At 47.9% G+C, this 22,415-nt stretch overlaps 1 protein-coding gene across 1 annotated transcript; it reads right to left on the minus strand.

Moving 5' to 3' along the window:
• Positions 1–14,298: 14,298 nt before the first annotated feature.
• Clec3b (C-type lectin domain family 3 member B) lies at positions 14,299–22,368 on the minus strand. The gene is made up of 4 exons (XM_015489385.2): positions 22,135–22,368; positions 18,970–19,068; positions 14,708–15,336; positions 14,299–14,668 (listed from the first exon to the last, which is right to left on the minus strand). Exons 1-3 carry the CDS (start codon positions 22,241–22,243, stop codon positions 14,936–14,938), a joined length of 609 nt encoding a protein of 202 aa, XP_015344871.1. The 5' UTR covers positions 22,244–22,368; the 3' UTR covers positions 14,299–14,668; positions 14,708–14,935.
• Between the last annotated feature and the right edge of the window lie 47 nt (positions 22,369–22,415).

Genomic DNA, 22,415 nt, shown 5'->3' on the forward strand with positions numbered 1-22,415 from the left:
ACAGCCACGGAAATCCTCAATTACTGGTTCTTGCAATCACCCTGGAAAAACTTCACACATGTCACTCAAAGTGGCAGGTATGGGTTTATTAGAAGGGATATGAAAGGGGGAAAAGGGGTCACACTCAAGGGAGGGGGTGCCTCTCAGAAAGGAGAGGAACAGCACAGGCCTGCCTGCGCTCCAATTTTATTGAGTGTCCCAGGGAAATTTCTAGAGAGTCCCACCCAGGTCCAGCTCTTGACTTTTGACTGACAGCAGGATTGCATTGAACTTTCAAGTCCCCACTGTGCACAATCTTACCCCCATGAAGGGCAAATTTTACTATTATAACGACACGCTAAAGATCAAAGACAACTCTAAGTCACCTTGGCCTGCACACACTGGTTCTATTTGGAACTTGTTTCTACCGATTTTGCAGTTAGGGGGCTTTGCTTCTAATTATCCTATCTCCGTGAGTTCTGGGATCTAGTCTGTATAAAGTTCATAAAAGTTCATCCCCTTCAGGGTAAATGTGTGTTCTTCTTATGGACAGGGAGGAGCCATTAGAGCCTGCATGTCTCCTGCAGATAACAGGTTGTTGAGAAATGTAGCTCATCCTATTGACTGAAGTCAGGCATGATTGAGGGTAAATTGCTTTTTAAAAGAAAGCACGTGGAACCCGGATGCAGTGATGCACATACATAATCTCGGAGGCTTGGGAGGCTGAGGCAGGAGGATTGCAAGTTCAAAGCCAGCCTCAGCAATTTAGCAAGGCCCTAAGCAACTAATCAAGACCATTTCAAAAGAAAAACTAAAAGGGGCTGGAGATGTGATTCAGTGGTTAAGCGCCCCCTGGATTCCATCCCTGGTACCAAAAGAAAGAAAGAAAAGAAAGCATGTGGTATTGGGGAGTCAGCACAGTGGGCCCAGTTTATAAAATTATCCCCTTAACCTCATGTTCCCACTGTTCATGTCTGTTACCTATCAATTTCCCCTGGAGGGAAAAAGAACAATTATGAAAAATTAGAATTAGAGGGCTGGGGATGTGGCTCAAGTGGTAGCGCGCTCGCCTGGCATGCGTGCGGCCCGGGTTTGTTCCTCAGCACCACATACAAACAAAGATGTTGTGTCTGCCGAAAACCAAAAAAAAAAAATTTTTAAATTAGAATTAGAAAGAATGTTAAAAATGATTTAGTGACCAACCATTCATTTTACAAATCAGGAGACTCAGGCCCTCTTGAAGGAAGGATAATTGGAAATATGCTCTTCAGAGGTAATCCTTTCCCATCCAGGGTCAGATCTTTCTTTCAGAAATGTTCCTCACTTCTTCTTGAAAGGCAACTCAGTGACATTTCTGCAAATAACAGTCTCTTTTTTTTTTTTTAAAGAATTTTTATTTTTAATATTTATTTTTCAATTCTCGGCAGACACAACATCTTTGTTGGTATGTGGTGCTGAGGATCGAACCCGGGCCGAACGCATGCCGGGCGAGCGCGCTACGGCTTGAGCCACATCCCCAGCCCAAATAACAGTCTCTTTGACAAGCACTGGCAACACAGATATTCCCGATAATGAAGACCAAAATAAATGCCTTATCCTTAAAAAAAAAAAATGCCTAGTGTCAAATCCCTCTGACTTATTCAAGATGAAGTTGTATTTTCAGTTATGTTTTCCTTAAATAACCTGGATAACAAGGACCTTTCAAGATAATAAAGCCTTTGTCTTTGGTGTTAAAAAAAAATTGGTCCAATTTATTTTCTGCAGGCCAGGGACATCGATTTTTAAGAAGAAAATTTGCACTTGCTATAGTTGCTGCCAATGTAGATTTCTTGCACAAATACATCAAGATGTTTCTCTTTATCTTCAGATCCTTGCCAAGGGTTGAGCAATAATTGAACTTGGCACCACATCTGCTTTGATTTGCATGAAGACTTTTAGTGCTGGTGACACTAAACCATCTGGTATCTATTCAGATGGGTGTTCAATTCAATCCCATTATTTTTATTCATGCTTTTTGAATACCTACTATGTGCAAAATACCATACTATGTGCTGATGGAGAAGTTTCCATACCTTTGAACGACATTTGAACCTTTATCCAACATGGTTCCACCAAGATGCTGATGTTTCCATCCCAGTAGGTGCTTTCCTGAACTGTTAAGACACCTCTAAACAAGAAGAAGAAGGTGGCTGGAGGGGCATTAATAAAATGTAATAGGGTTCTTTGCCCGTTTTTATTCGGTTTCCTCAACTCTGAGCTTTTGTTTTTAGCTAGGCTCCCAAGGCAACAGACCACATCGCGAGTTCCATTATTAGCAAACAGACTACCGTTATCTATAAACTAATGAAAACACATTGCCCTTATTTCCCAGAGATATTCTTTAATAACTTTCATTTTGGATACTAAAAGAGAAAAATCATGCATTCCGTCATGTCCCACAGAAATGCTGAAGGCCAGCGGTTCAAAGTTACAGATTTTTGTTTCTGTCAGAGACAAGTTGACCTAAGTGCAAACCTCTGCATAGGGAACTCTGGTTCTTTTAGGAACAGAAACCTCCAGTGTTCTCACCTGAAGGGGAGAGGAAAGCCATGCATAGGCCTGTCATGGTTTGGATATGAAGAACCTGCCCAAACCTCGTGATTTAAGGGCTCCGAATCTCCAATGTGGCCACATCCAAAGGTGGGGCTTATGGGAAGTGATCAGATCATGAAGGCTGTGACCGCCTCAGTGGGTTAATCCATTGATAGCTGAATGGACTACTGGGAGGTAGTGGAAACTGTAGGTGGTGGGGCATGGTTGGAAGAATTAGGTCACTGGGACCATGCTCTGCGTGGTTGCGGGGTATTTCTTGTTCCTGACCTGCCTCTTCCCAACCCTGCTTTCTCTCTCCTTCCTGGCTACTCTGAGCTCCAGAACTTTCCTCTGCTACATACCCTTCCTCCATGAATTTCTGCCTCACCTCAGCCCAAAGCAATCAAGCCAGCCATCCATGGTCACTAAAAACCTCTCAAATCCATGGGCCAAAGTATATCTTTCCTCCTCTAAGTTGTTGTTCTCAGGTGTGGTGTTGCAGCATCAGAGCCGACCAGCACAGGGCCACTGGGGAATAAAGAAAATCAGATTCAGCTGGGGAGGATGTCATCGTGAGCACTCTTGATCCATCTCACTGTCACTGGCTTGGGGGTTCACGTTCTCTGCATCAGAAGAACCAGTTAAAGGCATAACTATTAAAGGACCAGTTCTCTTCATTGGGGCTTCTTCCTCGAGCAGAGGGGACACAAAGCATCAATCATGAGAGTGTCCAACTGTTCCCTGAACAAAGAAGAGAGCTACTTTTTATTCCTGGGTAAGGACTGCAGGGGTGGGGTAGAGTCTAGCACATGTTCTGAGGTGCTTTCTTTGCAGGTCCTGGGCAAGCACTTCAGCCTGGAGGGAGGGCAGTCGGTCTGGAGCAAATGTTCCCTGTCTCCCTGTAGAATCATCTTGGCCTCTTGATGAGGAAGGACTGTTGCTGCAGCTGGTGAGAGACACACAGGTGGGAGCAGAAGAGAACACAAATCACGCAAGTTAAGGAGACAGGCTTAGTGGGGAGATCTCTATGAGTAGAGCTCCCAGGTAGAGAGGATCATCCTTGAGACAGACCTACAGCAATAGAGTTAAGAGCTTTCTCCTGACTGCAGGCCATACATAAAAATCATGCGTTCTGCAGAAAAGCAGTGTCTTCCCTGTTTAATTGGCAAGTATTGATGTACAAATGCCCCAAACTTGCAATAGATTTCCAAAGATGTGATTCTCCTTCCCTCCTCTCCCCGCCGCCCCCCCCCCACCTTTTATTAAGTTATGGGAATGATTGTGTCAGAAAGGATCATGCTTTTAAAACCCAGTGGCAACCAATATGCTTTATCCACAGTGACATCTGAGACAGATGTACCCACACCTGCCCTGCCATCCTGTCAACTGTATTTGGAATGTAATTTGAACTTTTCCAGCCCATCTTAAAATCTATGGCGTCTTGGGAACTGCCGGTAGAAATTTTCCTTATAAATACTGGATGGGAAACATTGAGAGATATGCTCTGTGAGATTTAAGCACTAAAAATCCAGAGCTGTTCTACCTAGAAAATGGTAATTGGTGACATCTGGAGCATATGCTTCTACTTTAAAACAGAAAAAAAAAAAAAACTAACTGGGCATGGTGGCGTATGCCTGTCATCTCAGCAGCTTGGGAGGCTGAGGCAGGAGGATCATGAGTTCAAAGCCAGCCTCAACAACTTAGCAAGACCCTGTCTCAGAATAAAACATAAAAAGGACTGGGGATGTGACTCAGTAGGTAAGCACCCCTGGGTTCAATCCCCAATATCAAAAAAAGAAAACTGGGAAAGAAAAAAATAACACTTCTGGAGAACAGAAAAAGAGATTTACTCACCTTTCTCCCCTCCCCACTGATCTCTAACTCTTTTACTTTCTGTCTAGCAGCACCAAGGGAATTCTGGGGCAGCATGGATGCTAGAAAGAGCCCTGCGTTGACAAGATGGAAACCCCAGATTCAATCTCTGCTCCCTCTGTCTTTACAATGGTAATCAGAGATGTAGATGGCTTTGTCCTCACTGCAGGTCACAGACCTGTACATGACAGTACCTTGGGAAGTGGCCTCCATCCAGGCGCCACCCGCCTCCACCTCTCTGCCCCCTGGGAGACTGACCTGACTGCATTGCCTGCCTACCGCTGCTAGTTACAGCTGAGGTTTTCCAAGGCAAAGCACCTGCAGGAGCCAGGAGGGTGGGCAGGCAGGTGTTGGGATGGTGCCTCTCAGTCTGCTCAGTGCTCTGGGTGGCATCTTCTGTCTATGGCTGTGTCTCTACCCAGCAATCGCTCACAGTGGACCTGCACCACGGCTCCAGTAGCATTTTTTTTGCTCCGGGCCCTCCTGCCTTCCAGGGTTCTTCTTGCTGTGGCTAATGTCCTTGATCATCTTGCCAAATAGTACCCATATCTCAGCAGATATGCACAGTCACGTGAGACTGCAAAAATGAAACCAGGCAAGACCAAAACCGGGTAAGACAGTCTTCATCCTCAACTTCCCCCTTCATCCTCAGGGGGAAGTTATGATTCTTCTGTGACTTCTCAAAATGTTTATCAAAACATTGAAACTGGGGCTGGGGTTGTGGATCAGCGGTAGAGCGCCCGCCTAGCATGTGCAAGGTGCTTGGTTCGATCCTCAGCACCACATAAAAATAAATTTAAAAAAATAAAGGTACTGTGTCCAAATACAACTAAAAAAGAAATATTAAAAAAAAAAAACATTGAAACTGTCTTACTGTCAGCAAGAATGCCAAAAAAAAAAAAACAGTGGATATCCTAATTTTAAAATATCAGAAATGCTGAGAATTAAATTGTTTTCTCTGTAAAAGTCTTAGCAAGAGTCTCTGGAACAACTGGCCTCCTCCTTCCTGTCATAACTTCTGATACAGAGTGAGCGTCTTTTCTGTGTCTTGGCAAATGGTTCTCTGATTTGGATCATCTTTCCCATTTTAACTTTTTGTTTGTTTGTTTGGTACCAGGGATTGAACTCGGGGCCCCTCAACCACTGAGCCACCTCCCCAGCCCTATTTTGTATCTTATTTAGAGACAGGGTCTCACTGAGTTGCTTAGTGCCTTGTTGTGCTGAGACTGGCTTTGAACTCGCAATCCTCCTGTCTCAGCTTCCTGAGCCCCTGGAATTACAGGTGTACGCCACCGCACCTGGCTCCCATTTTAATCTATTTACTTCCAGTGTCACAAGACTTCTCCAAGAGTTCCTGGGATATGGTTTGGGGTTGGCATCATTTCCTCTGGGGACATTTTCATCCCTTTTGTCACACTTTCTTTGGATAAGTGACACCAGGTTCCTCTAGCTGCGTCGCTGGTGTCCAGATGGCAGCAGCATCCATATTCCCACAGCCAGCTCCCTCACTCTAACTCCACATGTGATCCATTTCAATATCACGTCCAGTGCCATCACCCTTCATTTCTTTGCTGCACTTTTATATTTCTCCGCTGGTTCCCTCTTTCGATTATCCATTTCTGTGAAATGTCACATGAGTTGTTCTTCTCAAAAGGCCCACCCCCTTCTTCAAGAGTCTGAGCCTAGCAGGATGTTAGCTTCGGTGCCTCTCCACCTGCCTCTTCCTGGAGGGCAGAATCATGGATTGTGACCCTAGGTCAAAAAGCCACAGCACCCATCTGTGGCAGACCTTGGCTGAACTCTGCGAAGCTATCGTTGGGGAGACAAGGAGGCGACACAAGTACACACACTGCTGTCTGTGGATGAACTGAGTCACAGGTGCACAGCCACCTGCAAACAGCTGATTTCAAAGAAAGTGATGTGGGTCATGCTGACCATCTGTCAGTGACTAAAGAACGAGCAGAGAAATTTGATTATCAATTAATGTATTCACAATGATTTGCAAATGTGAATTATACTCACAGCTAATATAACAAGGTGTCTGAAATTTGAACCATTTCTCTACGGGACTGGGATCAAGCATATCAGATCTGTGCATAAGGGGACTACTTGCAGTCTTTTCATGACAGTCTTTAACCTGGAGGGAACACAGGGCCTCCTGCACTCCTAGGGATCTGGCTCACATGCACTCTACCCCTGAACTACTTCCCCAGCCCTTAAGTGAGTTGGATTGTTTCCTGCAGGGAACATGAGTGATAAAGGGTACAATTAATTCTTGGGATAGTGACATAAAACCAAATGATAGCTTCATAGAGTTCAGCCAAGGTCTGCGTCAGACATGTGCTGTGGCTTTTTGACCCAGGGTCACAATCTATGATTCTGCCCTCCAGGAAGAGGCCGGTGGAGAGGCACCAAGGTTAACACCCTGCTAGGCCCAGGCTCTCAAAGAAGAAGGTTGGCCTTTTGAGAAGAACAATTCAAAACAAAGGCTGTGACAGCCTTACTTAGGAACAAGGGCTTTGTTGATAGGGAACTCGGGCTTGACCTAGCTGCCCAGTTGAAGATAGGACTCATGAAGGGCTGGCAGCAAGCTTTTGGGAACCAGATCAAGAATCACCAGTGGCAGAGGGCTTGCCTTTCATGTGTGAGGCACTGGGTTCGGTCCTCCATACCACTTAAAAATAAACAAATAAAATAAAGGCATGCTGTCCATCTACCACTTACAAAAAAAAAAAAAAAAAGAATCACCATTTCTTCTTCAAGATCTCTTAATTTTCTTGCCTCCTCGCTTCCCAATCAGGTTCCACAGCACAAACTTCTAGTTGCCTACAGTTTGCCCCTTCTTCTTTAAACAAGTTTAATTTGGAGGGGATTTCAATGTACCCACTTAAAAGGTAGTACTTTTTATCTTTTCTTGGAGCTAAGTGCTAGGAAAAGTTCTATCTGTGAGAAGGAAAAAAGAAAGCTCCTTAAGGAAATTGGCCCTTTCTCCCTTTCCTCTTACTAGATGACTGAAATGTAGATAACAATGTCTGGAACTTCAGCAGTCATCATGAACTATGAGGTGATGGTACAACAGGGAAATCAAAGGAAACTTGATTCCCCCTTGAAGACATACTAACATCTTTGTCTTATTTAAGACTCCATTATTTTGGATTTTTTATTATATATAACCATGTATGATCCTGATAAATATGACTACTTTCTTCTGAAATGAACTGATTACATCAAGTCCTTCAAGTTCAACTTCTACTTCCTTTCAAAATCCATACAGTGGGGCTGGGTATGTAGCTTAGTGGTAAAGGACTTACCTAACTTGCTCGAGACCCTGGGCCCAATCCAACAATACATACAAAACAATTATGAATCTGATCATTGCCAATCCTAGTTAGTACATGTGGTACCATTGCTAGGTGCTTAGAGTCATAAGAACTCACTGAGACGTCTTTCTTGTCTAATAAAAAAGTAGGTCATAGTGGAGCACACTGTATATTTTTCCTACCAGGTGAAGATAATGGCGTTGACTCTTTTATCACCTTTTCTGTAATTAATTTTGTTTCCAAAACATTTTCATACAGTAACCATTGTCTCATGATCTTCATAATTGTGTGCCAACGAGGGAGCTTGAGGCTTTTTGCAAGTTCAATCCACAACAACAATGTGAGAGAGGCAGTTAGGCTCACTCTCCAGGTGATGAGACAACTGCAGAGGGTAACCCTCACCAGGGTCACTATGGTCCCCAGTGGGTGGGCTGTTCCTTCCCTTCCAGCGTACACTCTCTCATCACCCCAGAAAGCGGACTGGCTTGTAAAAGCAGAGAAGATCATGTAGCCTAACAGACTCCATACGCTGCTTTGCTGCTTTCACTGATGGCCTTGGAGAGAACAAGTCACAGGTGAGTTGAAGAGATCACAGTAACCCCAGCAATGCCACTGTGGCTGATTTGAGAGGCTGAGAAATTTGCCTTCAGCTTCTGCATCTGTGAGCCTGGCCCCAGCCCTCTACTCTTCCCTTTGCAAATGAAGAAACTACAGTTCAGAGATGATTCCGAGGGCCACAGGACTAGAAAGTGGCAGAGCTGGAATCCAAGGCTAAGGTTTCTTCCTGAACCAGAGTCACTGCTGTTGAATAACTGCAACCCAGTTTAAGGTTTTTCTGGTTAAGAAAACCCTAGAGCAAGCCCTGGCTTCCCAGCTGGCTTTTGACCTAGTGGTTTAGCTTGTACACTGTGCAACATTTTCTTGCCATATTGCCCAATTATTTTCTCAACAAGGCAAAATAGAAGAGCTGCTCCAGATAGCATCTGAAAATGCCAAGTGTCCCACCAGGCAGTGAACAGCTAGTTCAAGTGCATACCCAGGACTGCGAGCTTGGCAGATGGCAAGCACTCAGTTCTTTCTGGTGAGCACTTTGGAGAAATGGTCTGCACAAGCTGCTTTATCCTGAGAAAGTAGCCTTGACTGACCCTTAACCGCCCTGTGCCTCACTTTCCTTATGTGAAGTGTTGCTCTTTGAGGTATTTCCCGGCCCCATCCCAACACCCGTTCTCGCATTGCACGAAACAACAGTGCCCCCTAGTGGATAAAAAGGCTCGCGTTTTTCAGGTGGTGTCACAATTTTAAACGTTGAAAGATTTCATAAATCATATTCAGAAACGAGTCGCCAGTGAAAAGCAGGTGAGGAGAAGACAACATAAGGCCTCAGATGCAGCCCTAGGAAATCTGGAATGTGCTTTTACAGGATCCTGTACCTCCCATTACAAACACACACCAATGCCAGCACTATCGACTTTTTTTCTTTTTACAGATCTTTTACAATCACATCATGAAACATTTGAAAACCTTTCTTTCTTTCTTTTTTTTTTTCCAAGACGCAGGAAGGAGTTAGCATACAGAGCAGATGGCATGTGGGCTTTGGAAGGCAACAGACTTGCGCTGGGATTCCAGCCGCATTAGGGAATGTTCTGAGCAAAGTCATCTTTGTACCCCATTTTCCTCAATTATAAAGTAATACCTTGTGTGGGCCAGCCATGGGCTGTGTGTGTGAGCTGTGAGCATTTTGAGTGCACTAGTTCTGTCTAGGCTGTGCACATGTGTGTGCTTTTCACTAGCTCTGCCTTTGATCCCACACAGCACCTGCGATGCCTGTGATTTGCCAAGATGTCAATCAATCTACTGACCCCAAGACATCGGGAAACTAGACTCCATCCCCTGAAACCTAACCCCTTGCCTCATTAGGGAGGAACCTTCCCCTCAATAAGTAGGATGGTTTCAGGTGTGCATCCCTCTCTTTTGTCTGCCCCTCTGGCTTCCCTTGTGGGAGCTGGGGCTTAGGAGGCGTCACTGGACCTTAAGAAAAAGGTACTTTCTGTGTCTGTAATTATTTCGTGCCAACCCAAATTCACCTGGAGTGACCCTGACTAATTTAGTCACGTGTTGGGGCAATACCTTCCTCCTGAGTTTCTGAATAGTAAATGCAACTTCTAGATTTGTTGCCAAGCTCATAATAAAGGGTTTCCTGGTCAGTACAAAAAGTTGTTCGTTTTCTTTGTTTTTATTAATATTTACTATTTAATTTTAATATTAAAATTAAATTTTTTTTTAATTTTATTAATACCCCTGTTTTCTCTTTGCCAAAATCAAAAGAAGAATTATTGCCTGGAGGTCTGAGGCATCAGGATTATCCAGTGGTTGAAGCTGTTTTCAGATGAAGCAAAGCCGTGTATGCAAGTTCCCTTTAAATCTGTTGAAGTAGGGGCCTAAGGACTTCCGGGTGGCAGTGTCCACTGGGCATCTGAATTTGTACATATTTGGAATGCAAGAGAGAGAGCACAAAGGCCTCTGGCCTCTGCAGAAAATAAAATGGCCAATGCAGGTCTGACCCCTGCCTGGGCAGAGGACACAGCCCACAAATGGCTGCTTTTTTTTTTTTTTTTTAATCTCCAGTCTTTTTTTGTATTTTATTCAGAGACAGAGTCTCCCTAAGTTGCTCAGGGCCTCACTAAGTTGCTGAAGCTGGCTTTGAACTCTGATCCTCCCTGCCTCAGCCTCCCAAGCTGGGAAACACCTTTCTTATCTGAAGGGGGTTCCACAATGACGGTCCTGAGACAGCTGGGTGGAATCCTGGACTCAGGGGTCTCAGGAATCATCTAGTCCAAACTTCATTTTGAGGATGAAGAAAGGATGTTCTGTTGGCCATCTTCAAGGCCCACACTCAGTGCCACCATAACCATCTCTAGGTCAGCCAGCGCAGCCCCTTCTCCACTGGAACTGAGCTGTCCGGGCCCCGCAAGGCTCCTTCTACACTTCCTGTTTCCGGTTCATGGCTCCTTCTACACTTCCTGTTTCCGGTTCTCTCTCCCCTTTGCTGGGACAGGTAGGGGGAAAACAGCGGCAGAAAGGGCCCATTGGGAAAGAGACAGGAACAGCAGAGGTGAGGAGAAGAGGGGAGCGAGTGGGTGCAACCAGGCCTGAGTGCGGGACCCCAGCACATCATTGAGGCAGGGCTGGCAGGAAGACCCAGAAGACCCCTAGCGGGAAGCCACTCCTGCTCAGCCATCCCCACAAACACTGAGAGCACCACTGTTCCCAGACAGGTTTTAAGCCAGTGCTCTTCAAACGTATTTTGTTAGCATTTCCCCAACACAGTTGCTGGGCTTTAGTTTAGGTGAGGAATGTTCTCCCAAGTCTCATGTGTTGAAATCTTGATCCCCAGCTTGTAGAGCTATTTGGGAGGTGGTGGAAGAAAGTTAGGTCACTGGGGGTGTGCCCTTGAAGAGGATATTGGGACCCCCTCTCTTTTTGCTCCTTGACTGCCATGAGGTGAGATTTTCTTCTGTCGTACTCCCGCTGTGATGTACTGTGCCTACACAGGTCCAAAGGCAAGGGGGCTCTTGAGCAAGTATAGACTGAAACCATGAGCCAAAATAAACCTTTCCACTTTATAAGCTGATTATTTAAGGTATTTTGTCACAGTAATGAAAAGCTGACTAGCACATGTTCTTAGCACACAACTGATCAAGACATCACAGATTCATCTCATACATTTTTATAATCAGATGAGTAGGTTGTTTAAAAATTGGTTCATGAGTCCTAGAAGGAAGCAGGATTCAGCATTGACATTATTGCTATTTTTTCACTTTTATACTTGTAAAATGAAATCTTGTGCAGATAAATACGCTGGTGGGACCACAAGGAGTTTTGTTACCAGGTTGTCACTTAACACCTGAACTTCTAGGTTCAAGTCAAAAGTGTTTAATTGTCGGGAATTATTTTGTATGGTCTATTGGCTGATAATTTGGTTAGGGTCGTCCCTAAAGGTATTGAAGGTAAAGGATTAAAACTTCTAAATTTGCAAAAGGATGGTGTTTTAGTCAGCCTTTTCATCTCTGTGACTAAAATACCTGACAAGAACAATTAGAGAAGGAAAAGTTTATTTTGGCTCAGAGGTCTTTGGTTTTAGAGGTCTTATTCCATAGACATTGACTCCATATCTCTGGGCCCAAGATGAGGCAGAGCATCATGGCAGAAGGGCGTGATGGAGGAAAGCACCTCAGGCCACCAGAAAACAGAGTGAACTTCTCTCACCAGGGACAAAAATATAAACCCCAAAGGGTTGCCCCAGTCACCTACCTCCTCCAGCCAAACCCTCCCTGCTTACAGTTACCACCCAGTGAATCCATATCCATGGATCAATCCAGGTTACAACTCTCATAATCTAATCATTTTACCCCTGAACGTTCTTGCACTGTCTCACATGTGAGCTTTTGGGGGACACCATACATCTAAAGCATAACAGATGGTTTGCCCCGTCTTTTACTTTCTCAACCCTTACACTAATAATATTTCAAATTGTCCCTTTGTTTGGCATCACCAAAGCTTTCTACACACCATAGTAAGATCAGGATGGGTGAAAGAGTGGCCTTTCTGTTGTAAAAAGGGGAAAAGGTGATTTTAAAGAGAAAACAGGAGGGGAGGCTTCTGACCCAAGCCTGTGCCTGGGTAGTGCAGTTCAGAAGATGAAGAGTTAGACACTGATTCCCTTAAAACTATCATTGTATTACATCTAAAAACATGCTCCCAAGTTTACCTCTGAGGAAGATCAGGGACTAAGGTGGATGGGGCACTCGCCAGGGATACAAAATTTAAGGGGATGCCAAAGAAAATCCTCCATAAGCAGATCAATTGTATTTGAACACACTATCATTTCATATTTAATGCTAAAATATTCATGATGAACAAGATGTGAAATTTAAAATAAAGACAAGCTCATCAGGAGGCTGAGGTGGGAGGCTCCCAGAAGCCCAGGAGCTCAAGGCCAGCAATGAGAACCTCCGAAAAAAGGAGACAAAATCAGAGAACAGGTGTCCCACACGCAAGAGCATTAGAGGTAGGTAAAAGATGTGATTCTCTTGCCCATACTGCCACCTGCTGCTGGAGCTAGGTAATGCTTGCTGCCTGCCCAGATGGTGGCCTAGTGACTACCTTCCCACCAGATCCTACTCTCACAGAGGCTAGTGGTGTCCTCTTGAGGGCAGCCACTCATTTTAAGAAGTCTGAAAAAACCGTGGCCACTCTCAGCCCCAGGGAATGGGGGTCAAAGAGTTCAGAACTGAGTTACAAGACAGATTTGAGCCTCAGCTTTGTCCTTCACTTGCTGGACCATTTTGAACATACGGCATCGTCCTTCTGAGTCTCAGTTTCTGTACTTCCAGCAACGGATCTCATCACCTCCTCCCATATGTTAAGTTTTGTGAGATGCTTTCTGTGATAATGACAAACAGACTTCCTGGCACAGAGTAGGTTCAACATTCACTGTAAGCTGTCTCCCCAACCCACCACATCAGTATATCAACTATCATCCATTTATCACTGAAGGCAAGACACAATAGAAGATAGGGAGCAAAAGGTGCTATGGAAATCCAGACAGTAGAGCGATGGCCACTGCTGAGGGGTGCAGAAAATGTCACCAGGGAGGTGTCACTACAGCTGGGTTTACGGTGATTGACTGGGCCAGGTCATGCCAGGAGCTGGTCAATACCCTCTGGGGAACATTAGACCACCTCTTAATTTTATCTCAGGAAAGTTCCAGTCACAGGAAGCAAACATGCAGTGGTGGTACAAAGACCAATGGCTTTGGAATGAACCCTAGGTTAAATTCTGACTCAGCTACTACTTACTAGTTTTGTGACCAATAGAAGCCACTGAACTTCCCTGAGCCTCTATATCCTTTCCTGTAAAATGATGGTCATGACACCTCTCATCCTGGGTGGATAAAACTAAACCAGATGACATGTTTGAAGTTCCATGCCCGACATGGTGATGCACGTATGTAATCCCAGCAGCTCAAGACTCTGAGGCAGGAGGATTGCAAGTTCAAAGCCAGCCTCAGCAACTTATCAAGGCCCTAAGCAACTTAGTGAGACCATGTCTAAATAAAAACTAAAAGGGTCTGAGGATGTGGCTCAGTGGTTAAGCACCTCTGGTGGTACTACTTCTACTACTAATAATAGTAAAAGTTCCTCCAATATGGTGGGCACAAAACTGCTCCATGATAACATGGAGCAACACTTGGACCCCCTGACTAGCCTTCTGTGAGTATGAAGGAAGGGGACACTTTGGTCATTGGTGGGGAAGTGTTGGTGACTGCCACATTTGGCTCCTGGACCACCCCACCCCCCAGCCCCAGGGTGTGTTGAGGTAGAAGGTGGATGGATGTTCCCCACTCCTCCCCTACCCCACAGCAGGTCCCAGTATTTCAGTGCATCCCAGATCCCCAGGAAGAGGAGAAATGGAGGGGGTGGTGGGTGTGCAGGATTCCAACAGATGGAAGAGGGTCTACAAAAAGAAACCTGAAATTTTGAATAACAACTGTAACTTAGATAACAATACCAGATCAGTTTATTTCCTGATTTTGATAAACGTGTTGTTGCTTGTGGAAGACCATATCCTTGCTTTCAGGAAACACACACCGAAGTATTTAGGGATAAACGGGAATCGAATGCATTCACTGTCAAAAACTAATAAAAGGCTTAGGCAAATATAAGGAAATGATAACATCTGGGGAACTTTTCTGGAAGTCTGAGATTAGGTACACAAAGTTATAAAAAGAAAAAGAGCCACTCTCTCTCACTCCCTTCCCCCGACCCGGTCCTCTGTCCGGTCTTCCCATTGTGTATCCCTGGGTGGTGGGAACCCTTGTGCTCAGCTGGCTTCTGGCATATGCAGCTCCAGCCTTCTGGCCCCGCCTCCCGGAGTCCCGCCCCGCCTCCCGAGTCCGCCCCCGCCGCTCGGCCCCGCCCCGCCCGGCGCACCCAGCACAGACCCCAAGGACTCCAGAAGTTGCACCGACTTTATTGCAAGAGGAGGCACCAGGGCGGGAGCAGCAAGGTCTCCCCTAACACTCCCCGGGCGCCCTAAGATCCCCGGACCCCGCGATCCCCGCCCCTCCCCGGGACCCCGCCACCCCTACCCCTCCCGCCCCGGGTCTCCCTCCTCCGCCGCACAGCCAGCGGCTACACGATGGCGAACTGGCAGACGTAGGGTAGCGCGTCGCGGCAGCGCTTGTCGAACCACTTGCCGTTGGCCGCGCCGGCCAGGGCGGCGCAGTTCTCGGTTTTGCCGCCGTCTGGCTGCGCCGTGATCTCGGTCTCCCAGTTCTTGTAAGCCACCCGGCCGCCGGTCATGTCCACCCAGGAGCCCTCGGCTGCCATGTCGTTGAGGCCCAGCCACACCTCGGCCTCGCTGCCCACGCTCTGGCGCGCGTACTCGTACAGGGCGTCGTTCTCCGAGCCTGTCTGCGGCGTGCCCAGCGTGCCCCCGCGCGAGATGCAGTCCTCGCTCGCCTCGTGGAAGGTCTTCGGCTGGGGGAAGGCCAGGAAGCACTTCATGTGCACCTTGGTGCCCTTAAGGCAGACTGAGGGGGGAGAGATGGCTGTCACTGCGGGTCCCCGGTGCGGGTCCCCGGTTCCAAGTCAAACACCTGCTCCAGTCCCAGGAAGGCCCACCATCCTTCATCCCATCTTCTACGACCTTTACAGCCCCTAGACTCCGGCAAAAGACCCTGTTGTGGGGGACACTGAGGCACAGCGCCCAGATCCTTGTTCTTGAAACCCTGCCACTGGGATCCCGTTCTCTGCTGCAGAGAGCCACCTGAGGGCTGTGGGAGTCTAACCTCCATTCAAAGCAGGATGATTCTCAAGGGCTCTTTTCACTTTCTGGCTCTTGTGGGGTCACACACGGAGGCTAACCTCAACTCTCCCCTACCCCATTACATTGCACTCCCTTCCTGCACCCCCAGAAGTGTGGATTCACTCCTAATGGATTCACTCCATCTCAGAGCCAGCTTCCCAGGGAACCCAGCTATGGTCCTTTTGCCTCACCCCTCTAATATCCCAGGGCTTGTATGGCCAGGGTGCATGCCCACATTGAGCTTGGACCACACCCTGGAACCCGGGACCTGCAGCGATCCCTGGCCTGCAATGGCCCTCTTCCCAGGTCAGACCTTCCAGGGACTGAGTGCTGCAGGCGGAGGTTGCAAGACCTTCAGACAGGAGACAAAACAGAATAGATGGGCACTGGCTTTTTTGGGCATGGAACTCAAGAGTCTTAAGAATTCTCAGATTGAACCTGGCCTCAAAGTTTGTAGGAAATACTATTTGTTCAAGTTAGGAGGAGAGAGGTGTTTTTGTTGAGCAGTTTGTTTTATCGCTTAACTTCTAAGTTAAATATTTAGACAGATGGGGTGTATGCCTTTTGCTGTTGCCCTACAAATGTCAGGCACAGCATTCCACCTCCCCCATCTCACCCCTACAACTCACTCACCTGCTCACCTGGTTACTTCCACTTCATGCAGCAAATGTCAACAGAGCAACATCTCCATGTATGCCCCCGTGGGCATCTGACAACCCTCAACAGGGGCCTGAAGCCTCACAGAGGTGTCTAGTCACACACTCTGTCCCAACTCAGCCACTCTGCCTCGTGAGGACCTGCAGCTTAGCCAAACCAGGCTTCCTTCCTGCTGGGGACACTGGCACTCTGCCTAGGGCCCCCTAGGGATGAAGGACTTGCTTCTGGAAGTGTGCAGGAAGACAGCCCTCTGCCCTCAGCCCTTTGGGGGGATTGCCTCTGTAGGAGACAGCCACCTGGCCCAAGGCCACACCCCTTTCCCAAAGCAGCTGTCTCCTTGTGCCTGGCTCTGCCATACTGGGTGGGTCCTTCACATGCATTGCTGACGGGGGAAGGGAAAAAAGGGGCAGAGGACAGGGGAGAAGCCTCACCTCCACAAGCCCTGATTTATACACTTTGGTTTGATTGGTTTTGTTTGCTGTGGGTGGGTTCACTATCAAGGTGATTGTGGGATGTGGTAACAGAAGGAGATCCCTCAGGAAGCCAGGGACTTACTAGGAATCAGCAGACGCAGAAGAGAGTACCTTGGACCTCTATATGTCATGGACTTTGGCGCCAGGAGGTCCTCACCCTCACTTACATTGACTTCACGAGTACATAATTCAGACGTGCAAGAAACCTCAGAGTTTATGCTCAAGTTTACCCCTAGAACCTCTGCTCTGTAGATAAGGAAACTGATGCCCAGAGTGGCCCTGTGCTCATTTGAAATGCCCCCTCTGTAGTGGACACTCCACTTCCCAACTGTCTTCTCCCTTCTGCCTTCTAACACAGAGACCAGAAAAGCTCGCTTTTTGTTTTCTCCAGTGCTCTTAGAGCTACAGATTTGTAGGGTTCTGGTTGGTGGGGTGGAAGTGGAGGAGTGATACTCTCCTGACAAATGGGACAGATATGCTGGGCCACTTTCCCCCCTCTTTGCCTCAAATGCCCTCCTGATGCTTGGATTTGGAGCAACCGTGTAGGGACCATAAGGTGGAGTTTCTGAACAAAAACGTAACAGACTACTTCCAGACTCACATTTTGTTGAAGTCACTGGTTTCCATTATTTAAAATAAAAGACGTCTCTGGAGATGCTTTTTTTCTAGAATCCTCTCTCTCTCCCACCTGCCATGTTAGGCAAAGTATCCAAGGTTGTGTGTTTGTCTTTCCTTGAAGAAAGATTTACTGAGTGTTGATCTGTGGCAGACACTATGCTGGACAGGGACGGGAGGGAGATGAGACAATCTAAAAGAGGCATGTGTCCTTGGGGCATAGAGTCTAATGGGGGGGAGCAGATATAAATCTAGAAACAAGTGCACTGTTACAACTGCAGTCAATGTGACAAAAGGAAAGGACGTTGTTCTCTGAGAGTGCTGTAGCTGAGGAGCCTGCTTGATGAGGGCTTAGAGACTCCTGAGAAGGTACTCTGCAGGCTTGTATGAGGTGACTGTTGAGCGACCCAGGCTGCCTGAACAGCATGTGCAAAGACCCTGTACTAGGAGGGACAGAGGGTGGCACTTTCAAAGGACAGGATGGCCAGTGTGAATGCAGAAAGGATCCGAGTGGGAGACTGCCTTGTGAGAAGTATCCTGGAGGCTTCTGAGGAGGCAAAGCAGGGAAGGGCCCAGAACCCAGGAAGTGGGTGGGCTGTGTCATAGAAGCTGCTGGTGAGAGGGCAGCCATGGACACAGGGAGGTTTGTGGATTTGCTAAGGAGGAGTCAGGGTGACCCCAGGCTGGGAACTGAGAGGCTGCAGAGCACAGCCAAGGGAGGCTTTGCTCTTCTCGGCTGTTGACAAGGTCGTCAGCTTCCTGGTGGGAAGCAAGGGTGTGAACATAGTGACAGAGTGGCAGGCCCACTGTGTGGGTTTTCAGCCAGTGAGTTAATGTGCATTAAACACTTGGAACAGCGCCAGGCACTGTAGATGACCACCCGTGAGAACGCTGCGTCTCCCTGCTCCCTGGACTGGAGGCCAAGGTCATAGAGGAGTGGGTGAGACTTCGGAGTATGGAGAATGGAGCCCTCAGGCTGCTGGGCAGGTGGCTGTGACCTTACTCCCCAGCTGTGCGATGTCACACATCTTTGCTGGCCAGGGGAGTGCAGAGCCAGGAGGGCTGAAGCCTGACCCCCAGCTGCTTCCTGCTCTGTGGGACTGGGTGCAGATCTCTCCCTGCCTCACTGGGCTCAGTTGGAGGTGATTAGTCCTGCCTCAGATGACTCAAAGGGACAGCACCAGTCACACTGCTGACATGACTTTGAGTCTAACATGGCCCTAGGACTGTGGAAGCTGTTCAGTGGAGCGCCTCCTGGGAGCTATGTCAGGTTGGGCCACCACCTCTGTCCCTGGAGTGGCCTGGGGGTCCTACTTCTCCTGGGCAGTAATGATTCCTGTTGGGGAGCCTCCTGCCCTCCTGGGGCAGTTCAACTGCCACACCTCCCTGTTATGGGCAGAGACAGCTGTGCATGCCTGGTTGGGTCTGGTCAGGGATCTCTCCAGAGGAAGCGGGCTGGGGACAGGGCTCCCTGACCCTGCTGCCCTGGCCTGCAGGCCTGGCCTAATGCAGCCAGGGCCCTGATGCTGGCTGGCAGTCAGAGACACCTTCCTTGCCACAGCCACCAGCCTGGGCTCTCAGCTGTGCTCCTGCTCAGAGAGGGCCCCACTCACCCGTCTGCAGGGCCTGCTGTTCCTTCAGCAGGGCCACCTCCTGGGCCAGGCTGTCCAGCCGGTTCTTAAACTCCTCAAGCATCTTTGGGCTCACGACATCTAGGATGAAGTCAGGAGAAAATGGGGACAGTCACAAACACGTGAGGAAGGAAGTAGAGACCAGGACAGGGAAGGGACAGGCAGAGAGGACCAGCTTCAGATGGACAAGGGAAAGGACTCCCCTCAGCCTTGCTCTCTGGGTGAGTTCTCTCTTTCTCTGTCCCTGGTAGTGGTCCTCCAACGACTTCCAGTTTCCCTTCCCCCAGTGGGACCCATCCTTCACTTGCTCCTGCTTCAGTGCACCATGTCCCCATTTGTCCTGGGGATTGGATGAGGCTGGGATTGGCAGGGGCCAGGGAGCAGCCACCCTGTCAGCTCCAGAAGAGTTGAGAGCATAGGGAGCCCTTGAGAGGCCCTTGAGAGCCTAAAGACCACTTCCCTAAGCTGGAAGAAGGAGCACAGAACAGCAGGACAGGCTCTTCAGCCCGGGGACAAAGGAACAGAATGCCACCATTTGCAGGGGCTGGCAGGTGGCAGACATGGGTGACCTGGGACAAATTGCTCAGCCTCTTTGGATTGTTTCCTCATCTATAAAATGGGAGGATAACAATCCAGCTCAGAGGACTCTGTAAGCCTGGAACCACCTAGCTCCCACTTAGCACAGAGGTGCGCCCATCCAGTTACATGTGCACAAGTGGAAGAAACCAGGTTTTCATGTTTAGCCGCCAGTGCGCTAGTGACCGCTGCAGTCCTGGGAATCACTGGAGACCTTTGGGAAAGGCAGATGGTGGGGCCACTACAACCCTGAGCGGGAATCTCTGTTGGGGGGGGCCAGCACCTGGATTTTAACATGACCCCCCACTTCAGGCTGCTGCTGCTTGAGTGAAAACCACCCCAGTTCCCATCCTAAGAGCAGGGACCACGCTCCCAGGCTACTGTGTGTGTATCAGTCTAGCACAGAGGGACAGCTCCGTGGGCTTCACTCTGTAGGTAACTGGAAGGAAGAAAATCCAACCAGAGTCAAAACTCTGAGGTGGGCTCTGGTGCTATTGTGAGGGCTCCCGAGGCCTGGGCCTCCAAGGCATGGAGACCGCTGGAGCAGAGGCCCGTGTGTCAGCAGGGAAGGACCAAGGCCTTGCCTTCTCTCACTCTCTCCTTTTATACCACTGAAGACATGAATTACAAATTAAATAAACACATACCAAATCTTCAGTAAACTTGAGGAATTAGCAACTATTTTCTACACTAGAAAGTTCTTCTGGGGCCAGGCACAGTGAACCACGCCTGTAATCCCAGGGGCTTGGGAGGCTGAGGCAGGAGGATCGTGAGTTCAAAGCCAGCCTCAGCAAAAGGGAGGTGCTAAGCAACTCAGTGAGACCCTATCTCTAAATAAAATACAAAATAGGGCTGGGGACATGGCTCAGTGGTCAAGTGCCCCTGAGTTCAATCCCTGGTGCAAAAAATAAAAAGAAAAAGAAAGAAAGAAAGAAAGAAGGTTCTCCTGGGGCTGGGGTTGTAGCTCAGCGGTAGAACGCTTGCCTAGAATATGTGAGGCCCTGGGTTCAATCCCCTACACCACATAAAAATAAATAAGTAAAATAAGGTATTGTGTTCATCTACAACTAAAAAAAAAAAATTTTTTTTAAAAGAAAGGAAATTCTCTTATTTGCTCTGAGCTGCCTCCTTCACAAAGAATCTCCCCTGGTGACCCACTGACTAATGCTCATGGATATTAACCATCTCTTTTAAATGGATATTTGGTAAAAGGTTATGCATGCATATAATTTAAAAATTCAAACCATTCAAAAAGTTAAAGTCTCCCTCACAACCTGTTTGCCTTCCCAGAGGTAGCCACTATTATTTGCTCTTGTGGATCCCTCCAGAAAAATTCTATGCATATACAATTAATGTGTACTCTTACACAAATCCCTTCTCCAAAATAAATGTTAGCACAGTATCCATCCTGTTTTGTTCACTTTGTAAGCTCAGTCTTGGAGATTCATTTTTAATTTTTTTTTTTTTTTTGCAGTTCTGGGGATGGAACCCAGGGCCCACACATAACACCCCAAGCCCCTGAATCTTTTTCCTAGCAGTTCCCAAATCTGCCCTATTCTTTGTTGTAGCATTGCAGGCTCCATGGTCCCCATGGACCTTTATGTGCTTACTGTCCCATTTACAGAGGAGCTGGAGAAGGACAGAGGACACCCCACCCTCTTTCCTTCCTTTGCTGGGCTCTTGGCTCTGGCAGCCTGTTTCTCTGCCTAAATCCCCACCCTCTCCTCCTTGGACTCTCTCTGCTGGCCTCTGAGCCTGTGGGACAACAGCTCCATCTATTGCCATCGCATTCAGCTGGTGTCTCCAAGCAGCCCAGGGTGACCTCACTGCTGGAGAGGCCACAGGGCAGGTCTCACTGCAACCAAGGCAATCTAAGAGCACTCCACACCCCAGAGGCAGCAGAGACAGGCTGTGACACCCAACGGAATTGAGAGATTCCTTGTCCCCTCTTTTCCCCTGTGCATTAAGCACGCCCTGTGATCTGCTGCCTGGAAGATGTGCCAGACCCTGGGCTAGGTGTCTTTACCTAATTAGCATCATCAAATCTTCACAACAAACCTTTGAGCAACTACTACTCTCCCCATTTTACAGTTGAGAAAACCAAGGTCCTGAGATTACAAAGCACAAACTCACAGCACCCCCTCGTGGGAGAGCATCTCCACACTCCCAAACCAAAGGTTTGGTTTCTTTAAAAGGCTGAGGAGTTGGGGAGCAGATGTCAGTTCAGACGATCTGGAAAGTTCTTTCCAATTTTAAGAGTCTGGGACCCTTATGGTTCTGGCAAACACCCCTCCCCCTCGAAAGAACTCTGCAGAGCTGGGGATACAGCTCAGTTGGTAGAGTGCTTGCCTCACATGCACAAAGCCCTGGGTTCAATCCCCAGCACCAAAAAAAAAAAAAAAAAGAGAGAGAGAGAGAGAGAAAGAACTCCTTCAGCCCCCAAAGGGCACTTCACCAAAGTTCTCAAGACGACCCATCAGGGAGGAAATGAAAGGAAGGAACATGAGGTCACACAAAGGAGGGGTGACCTGCTTCCTGGAAGATGGGGAGGGGCCCTGATCCCCAGCTTACCTTTCTTGGCATTTACAGCCTTCTTGACCTTGGGGGTTGGCGACTCAGCAGTGATGGGGGTCAGGAGAGTAAAGAGACAGAGGAGTAAGTAGGCTCCCCAGAGCTCCATGCTGTGTGTGTGGGGACTGCTGCCTGCAGTGGCCTGGGTCAGAAAGCAGTGGCAGCCTCGGCCGCAAGTCTTAAGGCAGCGGCCACAAGGACCTCTGTCCGGGAAACTCTCCCAAGACTTGGCTGCAAGCATACCAAAAAAAAAAAAAAAAAAAAAAAAAAAACCCCCAAAA

Source organism: Marmota marmota, unplaced genomic scaffold, assembly GCF_001458135.2.
Source record: "Marmota marmota marmota unplaced genomic scaffold, marMar, whole genome shotgun sequence".
Classification (NCBI taxonomy): Eukaryota; Metazoa; Chordata; class Mammalia; order Rodentia; family Sciuridae; genus Marmota; species Marmota marmota.